A 12192-nucleotide genomic window follows, 5' to 3' on the forward strand; every position below is an offset into this window, starting at 1 on the left:
GATGCTGAGATGTTCACTGTGAGTGACCAAGTTGGACAGAATGAGAAACAAGAAGGTATATTAGAGGGACAGGACATGTAGGACGGCTTGGAGACAAAGTGAGAGAGGTGAGACTGAGTTGGTTTGGCCACATACAGAGGAGAGATCCAGGGTATATTGGGAAAAGAATGCTGGAGATGAAGTTGTCAGGTAGAAGGAAAAGCAGAAGAGCAAAGATGAGATTATGGATGAGGTGAAGGAGGACATGAAGACAGTTGGTGTGATAGAAGAAGATATGGAGGACAGGAGGAGATGGGGGGACATTATCCCTAATGGGAACAGCTGAAAGAAGAAGAAGATTTTAGACAGATTTTAGAAGATTTAAGACAGATTTTTTTTTTTATGGCGGTTGCTGGTGCTCCATTGGCTCATGTTCAACCAATTGAAGACATTTACATCACTCATGGTTCCTCTTGTGCAGGAAGAGAACCTGCCCTGAACTAGGAGCTACCCTGAAAAGGTCCTTCAAAACGGCATTCTAAGATCCTCAGTTCCTGCAGTGTGGACGTCCTCCAACAGGAAGTTCAGAAAACAGAAAACATTCCTCAGGTCTGAACGCATATCCTGTGTTCATGTTCAGTCCATTTCTGTCTCTGTTCATCGAAACTGGAGTTCTTTAGATCGACTGTTGAATCCGTGCTCTACATCACAGACTCTGACCCACCAACTAGAAAAAGCTTGAGAAGAAATGTACAAAAGAATGCCAAGAGCTGATCACTGCATGTCTGTTGACTGGAGAACACACCCTACAATTGAAGAGCTCTATGGAAACCTTCCAAGAGTCATGTGTGTTCTTCGAGAATGAAGACTATAGTATACACCTAGGTGGTCTTTCATGGCGTAGCAAAGATGAGATTGTGCTGAGAAGTGATGTCTTTCTCTGGAGAGCCTTGTATGGTCAAAGACCAGCTGGTTGCCTGAAGAAGACATGCAGTGATCAGTTAGCAGGTGATGCCGGGGGATTAGTTGAAGACTCACCAACCTTGATGGAAGATCGAGATGGATGGAGAGCAAGAGTCAGAATGGAGAGTTTGAGAAATCCTCTCGTCATGATGATGATGGTCTTGTTCTTTTGCGACAGTCCTACACTAATTCTGTAACACTTTAATTCTCCACAGCCACTGAACTGACCCTCTAAGCTGTAAATGTAATTAATCTGAGGACTTTAGTTTAAATAGCACAAATGACATGAAGAACCTCGATTCAGTAAACACACTATAGAAAAAGGAGTGATTTTAATGTGTATATGGTTCCACAAATAATGCTCCTACATGTATGATCTTGTTTTGTTTATATTTGTAGTAAATAAGCTGCTTGTGAGGAGAACCTTTAGTTAGTCAGCAGCTTTTTAAGTAGAAGAAATGGAACAGGACTTTTAGTGAAATGAAGACGTTTGACCTTGTGTTTGTACAAAATGGACGTCCTGAGAGACAGAACAGAGTGGGGTTTAGAAATTCACAGTTGAATATCTGACATTTCTGCTCAGTGTGGTCCAGTGAACTCTACTGGGGAGAGACGGGGGACGCTGGGGACACTGGGGATGAATGGATCCTCATGCAGCTCTCTTCTCCTGTATACCTGAATAGTTTGAGTGATCTTCATGATGTTCACCTGAACTCCTCTCATGACTTGTCCGGACCCCGCAGTGTGACACACTGAGGCACTCGTGACATGATGTTTCGCTCCTTCATGTTTCTGAGTCACTGACTTGATCCGCCCTTATTTTGCAGCCTTACACAGAGAGAAGGGAGCATCTGGAAGGCTGGATCCACGGAGGATTGGAACACAGTCCAACTCTCCCACTCACAGTATGTGGTCTGCGTTCGGTCCGTGTTCGCCGTACCCTAGCACAGGTCAGAGACGTAGTCGAAGTCTTTGAAATAGTTCTGGTCTCTGCGTGACAGGGTCCTGGGCTCGCGAGGTGGAGTGAGTTTGGGTGCTTCCCCTGTGAACTCAGCGTCAAAGTTACTGACATCCTCCTTCCCTCCTAACAAGGGCACGAAGGGAGGGACCACCTTCCTCTGCAGCAGGGCCTCCCAGTCCATATCCTAAAGAGAGAGAGAGAGAGAGAGAGAGAGAGAGAGAGAGCGCGCGCAAGAGAGAGAGACAGACAGAAAGGGAGTGTGTGAGAGAGAGAGAGGCAGGGAGAGAGAGGGGGAGACAGAGAGAGAGAGACAGACAGGGGGAGAGAGAGCGAGACAGACAGATGGGGAGAGACAGAGAGAGAGAGAGAGACAAATAGAAAGAGAGTGAGAGAGAGTTGTGTGTAAGTTATTGAGTGTTTTCTTGATTAGAATCACTGCAGTATGAAACCTTGAAATCTGACTGAAAAAACAAAGATGAATAAATGTGTTTGTGCTTTTTTCACATTTAGTTTCTTTCTATTCAGTTTCTGTTGCACTTCCACCTGCTTACAGAACTAAACCTGTTCAAATTACAACCAAGAAAAATATATGGAATCTCTGTTAGGACTGTTAATGTTATAGTCATGCTGTCTGTTGTTGCCCAAATGAGGATGGGTTCCCTTTTGAGTCTGGCTCCTCTCGAGGTTTCTTCCTCATGTCGTCTGAGGGAGTTTTTCCTTGCCACCGTCGCCACAGGCTTGCTCATTGGGGATCGATTAGGGATAAAATTAGCTCATGTTTTAAGTCGTTCAAATTCTGTAAAGCTGCTTTGCAACAATGTTTATTGTTAAAAGCGCTATACAAATAAACTTGACTTGACATACATGGAATCCTTTTTTTGTTAAAATAGTGACAATGATAACGAGTAAAAACAAACAAAACTAGTAACTAAAATTAGTCTGAGAATAAAAATAAAAACGAGTCCTCTCAGGTACAGTCCACATTTTCTAGACTTTATATTTTCACTATACTGTTATATTTGTTTTCGACTCTGACTTTGTCCTCTTTAACGTCTCCCAAACATTATAACGATCCTTAAAGTAAATCATTTTCACGTGTGAAAAGTAAAGGGAAAGAGTGAAGAAAGGGATAAAAATATCTATTGAAAGTATGAGTTTGTATCAAACATGTGACAAACACATGACAGGCGTGTTATTATATCATAAAACTGAATAACCAATCAGGATTTAATATGCAAATTCAGGCCATTGAACCCTGCTGGGAATGTAACGTTAGAGTCGTTTTATTCACTGAATTCTATATGACACACATACAAGCTGGAAGTGATGAAAATGATTAAAACTGCAGGTTTTATATTTTCAGGTGAATATTTTAGTGTTAGAAAAAAACCATCCGGCTGCAACAACGTGCACGTGTCTTTTCAGTATGGGATAAGTTCCTGCTCTGTGAGAGAGCAGTGAATCTACAGTCTGGTGTTTGATTACACTTTGAGAGTGAAGGTGTTTTCTCACCCTGAAGAACGGTTGCTTCTTCACATCTTCTGCATCTCTTTCACTGGAGCCCAGCCTCCTCTCGGGGTTCCTCCTTAGCAGCTGTCAATCAGAAGAGAAAAAAAAAGTCAATCAAATCAACGAACCAACCAGCAAATGATAACAAGGAGAACAAGGACAATGATCTCATTATCTCTAGCCGCTTTATCCTTCTACAGGGTCGCAGGCAAGCTGGAGCCTATCCCAGCTGACTACGGGCGAAAGGCGGGGTACACCCTGGACAAGTCGCCAGGTCATCACAGGGCTGACACATAGACACAGACAACCATTCACACTCACATTCACACCTACGGTCAATTTAGAGTCACCAGTTAACCTAACCTGCATGTCTTTGGACTGTGGGGGAAACCGGAGCACCCGGAGGAAACCCACGCGGACACGGGGAGAACATGCAAACTCCGCACAGAAAGGCCCTCGCCGGCCCCGGGGCTCGAACCCAGGACCTTCTTGTTGTGAGACGACAGCGCTAACCACTACAACACCGTGCCACCCACAAGGACAATGATATTTCTCGTATTTATTCATTTATTACAGAAACACAATTAACTCGATCACTTTACATTGTTTAATTTGCAAAGTGCACTTTACCAGAGATTCTCAAACTTTTTGCACCCAGCCCAGAGACCATGTGTAAACTGTATATAAACGTATTATGCATATTTATTAGAGCTTTAGAGCTTTCGGTTCCTGAAACGGAACACATTAGGTCTAAGTTGTCATGAGGTTGAGGTTATATTGAGGTTTGGATTAATCTCATTCGGTATAATATTTGAAGAATAAACAGAATGATCTCACAGAGATATAAATGAGAGAGAGAGAGAGAGTGTGTATGTGTGTGTGCGTGCGTGCGCGCACACACTCTGGCCTCATGAATCACACACTAATGTCACGTTCATTTTGGTTGCCTTATGCTCTCAGTTTGTGGATTAAAATACAACCCCGATTCTAAAAAATTTGGGACAAAGTACAAATTGTAAATAAAAACAGAATGCAATAATTTACAAATCTCAAAAACTGATATTGTATTCACAATAGAACATAGACAACATATCAAATGTTGAAAGTGAGACATTTTGAAATTTCATGACAAATATTGGTTCATTTGAAATTTCATGACAGCAACACATCTCAAAAAAGTTGGGACAGGGGCAATAAGAGGCTGGAAAAGTTAAAGGTACAAAAAAGGAACAGCTGGAGGACCAAATTGCAACTCATTAGGTCAATTGGCAATAGGTCATTAACATGACTGGGTATAAAAAGAGCATCTTGGAGTGGCAGCGGCTCTCAGAAGTAAAGATGGGAAGAGGATCACCAATCCCCCTAATTCTGCGCCGACAAATAGTGGAGCAATATCAGAAAGGAGTTCGACAGTGTAAAATTGCAAAGAGTTTGAACATATCATCATCTACAGTGCATAATATCATCAAAAGATTCAGAGAATCTGGAAGAATCTCTGTGCGTAAGGGTCAAGGCCGGAAAACCATACTGGGTGCCCGTGGTCTTCGGGCCCTTAGGTGGCACTGCATCACATACAGGCATGCTTCTGTATTGGAAATCTCAAAATGGGCTCAGGAATATTTCCAGAGAACATTATCTGTGAACACAATTCACGGTGCCAGCCGCCGTTGCCAGCTAAAACTCTATAGTTCAAAGAAGAAGCCGTATCTAAACATGATCCAGAAGCGCAGACGTCTTCTCTGGGCCAAGGCTCATTTAAAATGGACTGTGGCAAAGTGAAAAACTGTTCTGTGGTCAGACGAATCAAAATTTGAAGTTCTTTATGGAAATCAGGGACGCCGTGTCATTCGGACTAAAGAGGAGAAGGACGACCCAAGTTGTTATCAGCGCTCAGTTCAGAAGCCTGCATCTCTGATGGTATGGGGTTGCATTAGTGCATGTTGCATGGGCAGCTTACACATCTGGAAAGACACCATCAATGCTGAAAGGTATATCCAGGTTCTAGAGCAACATATGCTCCCATCCAGACGACGTCTCTTTCAGGGAAAACCTTGCATTTTCCAACATGACAATGCCAAACCACATACTGCATCAATTACAGCATCATGGCTGCATAGAAGAAGGGTCCGGGTACTGAACTGGCCAGCCTGCAGTCCAGATCTTTCACCCATAGAAAACATTTGGCGCATCATAAAACGGAAAACACGACAAAAAAGACCTAAGACAGTTGAGCAACTAGAATCTTACATTAGACAAGAATGGGTTAACATTCCTATCCCTAAACTTGAGCAACTTGTCTCCTCAGTCCCCAGACGTTTACAGACTGTTGTAAAGAGAAAAGGGGATGTCTCACAGTGGTAAACATCGCCTTGTCCCAACTTTTTTGAGATGTGTTGTTGTCATGAAATTTAAAATCACCTAATTTTTCTCTTTAAATGATACATTTTCTCAGTTTAAACATTTGATATGTCATCTATGTTCTATTCTGAATAAAATATGGAATTTTGAAACTTCCACATCATTGCATTCCATTTTTATTTACAATTTGTACTTTTTCCCAACTTTTTTGGAATCAGGTTTGTATGAAGACTACTCTGTGGAAAAAGATCCCAGAATGTGAGGCACTAATCCCCGAGCCAGTGACCTAAAACATAGTCCTGGTGCAGGCAGCCGATCCAGCGAGGCGAGAGGGAAGTGAAAGGGAAAGGTTCAGCGGCTCAGTGGTGTTAAACCAACCCTCACCACTAATCCTACAACACCACACCACAGCTATTTACCTCACTGTAATTATACAGGAATGATGCAGTCCCTATATGCTGGTCTCATTAAAGAAGAAGGCACAATCCAATAAGAGATATATGACATTTTCCAGACTAGGAGTCACAGCAGAATATAAAATCGACCAAAAGTGTTTGTTTTAATGTAAAACTGAAATCTTGTTGAATATCGAACACATTAAAACCACACTGCTGCTACATTAGCGGTCAGTGTTAGTCTTAGTGTTAATGTGGATCTTGTGGCCTGCAAGAAAAACTGGTGGATCTCCGATGTCCAGATTAAACTTCACCACTCGTTGAATTCCTCCACTAGTGAAGTGGGCGGGGCGAATCTTAAATATAGCTTATGTAAGCTACATCCTCAGAAATCAGTGTAGGAATGCTAACGTGGTGAGTGCAGCCTACTATCACCGGACGGGCTGATAAATAGAAGATTAGTTCTGCTTGAGTGAAGTCACACACTGGGAGTCTCGGACAGAGGGACGTCAAACAGGCATGTGTGTCAGAATATTAGGCCACGCCCTTTCCGAATTCTTAGCTGGTGTTTGAGCAGCGTTTTGTAAGCCTGGGTGTTCTTTTTTTGTTGTTCTTACTTGAGGAGTGTATTTTTCACACGACAGTTGGTTTTGATATGTTAGTCAATTTTTATCCAAGGAACAAGAGAAAAAGAGAGAGACAGACAGATAGAGAGTAAGAGAGAGAGAGAGACAAACGGACAGAGAGAGAGGGACATAGAGAGAGAAGGAGGGAGAGGAACAGAGAGAGACAGAGAGTGAGAGAAAGAGACAGAGGAACAGATAGAGACAGAGAGAGAGACAGACAGACAGAGACAGGCAGACAGAGAGAGACAGAGAGCGAGGAGAGAGACAGGAACAGAGAGTGACAGACAGAGAGAGACAGACTGAGAGAAAGAGAGAGAGGAACAGAGACAGACAGACAGCAAGAGAGAGAGAGGAAGTAATAGGACGCTCACCCGTCTCATTAAACTAATGGCCTCTGTGGAAAGGAATCGTGGGTAACGTACTTCATCGTTGACAATACTGTCAAACACCTCCTCCTCATCATCACCTGGGAATGGAGACTACACACACACACACAGACAGACGACAGGGTTTAATGTGTGTTAATAACACTCCTGGCCAAATCTACATCACATTCCAGCACGCTGTTACAGGAAGATAACGAACAGCCGGACGGTGTGATGAAGCAGAGTAACTGTTGCTTATTTTCCAATAACAGCATGTCCTGAAGTGTTTTTATTCCTCTGATACCACAGCAATATTTTCAATGACTCCAAATTTTACTTCATAAAGAATGATCTTTTTTTTATCTATTTACAGTTACATTACAGAACGTCCATGAAACAAGTCCCTGTTATACTCTGACACTGAAGACTCCTTCCCTAAATGATAAATAATCTCTCAATCCATTTACATGGAGCATCTACCATACGAGTCGCTGTTACTATAGAAACGTTAATGTTCTTCTGACCAATCACAGTCAAGTGTTAAACAGCACTGTGGTATCAAACGACAGTTTTGAATTTATTTCAGTCACGAATGCAGAATAGAAACTCTGTAAAGCACCTCATCTGTCTACTGAGTCTCGGTCGCTGCACTGAGGATAACGTCTTATAAATATTAAAATACCGACTCAAGGCAATGGGTTTAACTTGATACTCTCTATATTCTAAGAATGTTCACTACTTAATTGTTTTAGACTTGATTTGGAGCACAGCCTGTCAGGCATTCAGAGCAGGATGGAGGTGCTCGACCAGCAAGAGCTGACAAAACAATAACAGAGGCTGTATAAAAGCGGTATAAGGGTTTCACCAATCATATATCTAGAGGATATTACATGGTGGTGCAAAGATATGTTTATCTTTGAGTGGTGAATATATTTTTAACATGAGAAGATAAACTTCATATCTTTGTGCTACCATGTAATGTTATTTATATTATATTGACACATCCACAAAAAATACTCAAGTTAATCAAAAGGATTTTAATGTTGAATCGATTCGCCATTTTGACAGCACGCGTCTCGTCACTGGGAAAACACTGGGAGTGATGTCATCGGAGTGAAATATTGGGAATTATTATACATACAGGACACTTTTTCAATGAAATAAAAATGTGTTTTATTCCCTTCTACCGGGTTTCATTCATTTGGTTTGATAGCATGCAATATTGTTAGCATATCGCTTACGTGTATTATGTCACTCTACCCAATGGAGAATGAGCGTTGAATATGGTTTACGATATTGCATGGTTGTCAAGACAACATGTCACACGTCAGAGACGTAAAACTTCTGTGCTAGTGAGCAATTGTGACAATTTGTAAACAAACATGGCTGCCAGGTTTGCTTCGTTAAATACAGAAGATTTTGAGAGAATTTTGAAAGAGAGAGTTGCGTTGAACACCCGAAATGAATGTATAATAATAATAATAATAATAATAATAATAATAATAATAATAGTACTAATAATATTGGCTGGATTTTTTTCGTGATCTATCAGGTATATTCCATTCAGCTACTCGTGTTTGACTTGTTCAATATCATGTAAGCTGAATGGAATATATCTGATAGATCATGAAAAAAAAACAGCCAATATTATTTAAATGTCACTCAGAGCCACAATGATTTTTTTCGTATGAAAAATGTGAGTTTTTCAACATAAGAAGATAAACTTCATATCTTCAAGCCAATGTGTGATTTTCTTTTTATTATATCGACACATTCACAAACAAAAAGTCCCCAAATTTATCAAAATGATTCATCGATTTCCTCATGAATGACAAGATTTATGTCATGGTTTTGGTTCTCCATGTCCCGGATGGAGCTCGTATTTCCCAGTAAAACACTCGTGTCTATGTAATATAAGGAGATACGTTTTACAAGGTTAAATCTTGAAAATAGTTTTGATGCCAAAATAGAAGGAGTCTGTGAGGTAGGTGATGTGTAGGTGAACTCACCAAGCACAAAGCACTTGATGAACTCTTGTGACAGTCAGGATAACCAAAAACACACACATACACACCTCTCCAACAAGCATCTCATAGATGAGCACCCCAAGTCCCCACCAGTCCACTGCTCGAGTGTAGGACGTGTCAGTCAGAACCTCTGGGGCCAAAAACTCTGGAGTACCACAGAACGTACTGGTCCTGTCCCCATAGCCCATCCCTAGAGAGAGAGAGAGAGAGAGAGATGTAGCAGAAGGTACAAGGAACTAAAACATGATAAGAAAATGCCATCCATATTTAATAATTATTCACTGAAGATGAAGTGAATATCGGTGAATAATAATCGAGATGAAGTTGGGGTCGATATTCCCTGAGCCTGAGGCAGATAATTGTTTGAGCATAAATACACAGGTAATTATTTTTAAAAATACATAAATTATTTATTTCAAACTTCAAAAGTGGCATGTAAATGTAATAATGGCGCAATGCAGACTTGTATCACTTATCTACACCAAGTCACATAAAATACTTTGTTTTGAAATCGATAAAATAAATCCCTGGGTTCGAGCCCCGGGGCCGGCGAGGGCCTTTCTGTGTGGAGTTTGCATGTTCTCCCCGTGTCCGCGTGGGTTTCCTCCGGGTGCTCCGGTTTCCCCCACAGTCCAAAGACATGCAGGTTAGGTTAACTGGTGACTCTAAATTGACCGTTGGTGTGAATGTGAGTGTGAATGGTTGTCTGTGTCTATGTGTCAGCCCTGTGATGACCTGGCGACTTGTCCAGGGTGTACCCTGCCTTTCGCCCGTAGTCAGCTGGGATAGGCTCCAGCTTGCCTGCGACCCTGTAGAAGGATAAAGCAGCTAGAGATAATGAGATGAGAAAATAAATCCCAGTTCCACCTTACCTTTGAATAGTTTTAGACCAAACTTCGGAGCATCTTTAGTGCTTTTAGGAGCAGCATTTTCTTACATCATTTGTAATTCTTCCTCACTTACGGTGACGAAGTGATTGGCCGCCATTTTGCCGAATCGCTCGAGGTGATTACCGAAGAATAGTCTGAATCTCTCAACCAATCAGTGTGCACGATTTCCTATAATCACCTGCATATTTATACTAAATTGTATTAATATACACATTAACCTGTTAATATACAGATGATACAGTAATGAATAATACTGTGGAATTATTAGATTATCCTGTTCTTTCTCTTGTGCTTAAAATCCGGTTTATTCTCTTGATGCTGATTCTTGTTATCTGTGAATGTACTCTGTGAAACGTAAGTGCTAATGTTGTTACACAAACACATTTTTTGTGCAGTACAATAAGCTAATACATGCTCATTTTGAATTTGATGTCAGCAACATGTTTCAGAAAAGTTGGGACGGGGCAACAAAAGACTGAAAAAGTTGTGTAATGCAAAAAAAAAAAAACTAATTAGGTTAATTGGCAACAGGTCAGTAACATGATTAGGTATAAAAAAAAAAGTATCCCAGAGAGGCAGAGTCTCTCAGAAGTAAAGATGGGGAGGGGTTCACCGCTCTGTGAAAGACTGCATGGGCAAACAGTGCAACAGTATAAGAGTAACGTTCCTCAATGTAAAACTGTAAAGAATTTGGGGATCGCATCATTTATGGTCCATAATATCATTAAAAGATTCAGAGAATCTGGAGAAATCTCTGTATGCAAGAGACAAGGCTAAAAACTGACATTGGATGCCTGTGATCTTCAGGCCCTCAGGAGACACTGCATTAAAATCAGACAGGTGTCTGTAGTGGAAATCACTGTATGGGCTCAGGAACACTTCAGAAAACCATCGTCTGTGAAAACACTTCATTACTGCATCCACAAATGCAAGTTAAAACCAGATATAAATAATATCCAGAAACACCGCCACCTTCTCTGGGCCCGAGCTCTTTTACGATGGACTGAGGCGAAGTGGAAGATGGACTGAGGCGAAGGTTTTTTTTTTTCTCTCCGTGCTCTCGCGGAAGGTGGTCGCATTCTCTCCCTCTCCCTTCCCTTATCTTTCCTGCTTCTGCGGTCTTGTCTGTCTAGTGTCTATATTTTTGAGAGACTCTCTCCGCACTGCTTTCCGAACTAAAAACCATGGAATTGATAAACTGGTCTCGTCACGCAATTGACACAATCTTCTCGACGAGAAGCCGGGGTTTGGGGGAACCAGCCTGTCCTGCTGGAACATTCGCAGCCGGCTACACGATGGCTGCATGGGAGTGGTGGCGGGTCGTGTGCCTGGTGGTTCTTTCTGTGGATGACATTGAAGACATCTACCTATTCGGAACCATGATTACAGGACTTTTGCTGATTGGATTAGGCATTGCCCTGGTTTTTCGAGGAAATCAGAAAACGGTGACAGCTGTTCAAAGCCCCATGAAGCTGCCCGACATGATTGAAGCGGTGGGCAGAGCTGTCGGCACTCAGACTGTGACTATTCAGAACTTGAACCGCAACGTGGATAACATCATGGAGAAGCTTTTGGCTTTGCAATGGAAATTGGATCATTTTGGAGACCAAAATGGACAAAGTGGACATACGGAGTAGGCGTGCAAAAAGAATGTGTCTGCTCGCCAAGACCAAACAAATTCCAATCTTATCTATTTTCGTTTCCCTTAGCCAGCACTGTTCCCCTGGAGAACACTGCTGTTAGACTCTCTCGTATTCCTCCCCCCTCTTCCTGCGGTCGCTGCTTCAGCCCCAGTGTGACAGGTGGGTGCGTGACCAGCGCCATCATGACTGCAGGAGCAGACGGCTGCTTGCTGCACTGGGTTACCTCTACCTCCTCCCCTCCCCCTACCCCCCCTTTTTTACCCCCCACCCCTGATCACCCCCCCTCAAGTCCCGAGTTTTCATGTTGTAAAGTGTACTTGTGTTATTTTGTGCTTATGTGCTGAGGTTTTTTTAATGTTCCCACACTGTACTCCTCCAGGAGTATAGTGTGGGGGTTGCTTTTTTTCTCCTCCCCTCTCCTCATGTTACTACTGTGTTTTTTCTTTTATCCCTGTCTTCCTGTCCTGTCTACTCCC

At 42.1% G+C, this 12192-nt stretch overlaps 1 protein-coding gene across 2 annotated transcripts in view; it reads right to left on the bottom strand.

The window, feature by feature from the left end:
• Positions 1-1255: 1255 nt before the first annotated feature.
• Positions 1256-12192, bottom strand: part of pkn1b (protein kinase N1b) — a 58805-nt gene continuing 47868 nt past the window's right edge. For both annotated transcript variants that reach the window (XM_060904401.1, XM_060904402.1), the window contains 4 exons: positions 9231-9373; positions 7163-7270; positions 3416-3496; positions 1256-2087 (listed from right to left, as the gene is read on the bottom strand). In XM_060904401.1, coding sequence (XP_060760384.1) covers positions 1884-2087; positions 3416-3496; positions 7163-7270; positions 9231-9373 — 536 coding nt within the window. In that variant the 3' untranslated portion in view covers positions 1256-1883. The remainder of the gene's footprint in view (positions 2088-3415; positions 3497-7162; positions 7271-9230; positions 9374-12192) is intronic.

The sequence above is a fragment of the Neoarius graeffei genome, chromosome 22, assembly GCF_027579695.1.
Source record: "Neoarius graeffei isolate fNeoGra1 chromosome 22, fNeoGra1.pri, whole genome shotgun sequence".
Classification (NCBI taxonomy): domain Eukaryota; kingdom Metazoa; phylum Chordata; class Actinopteri; order Siluriformes; family Ariidae; genus Neoarius; species Neoarius graeffei.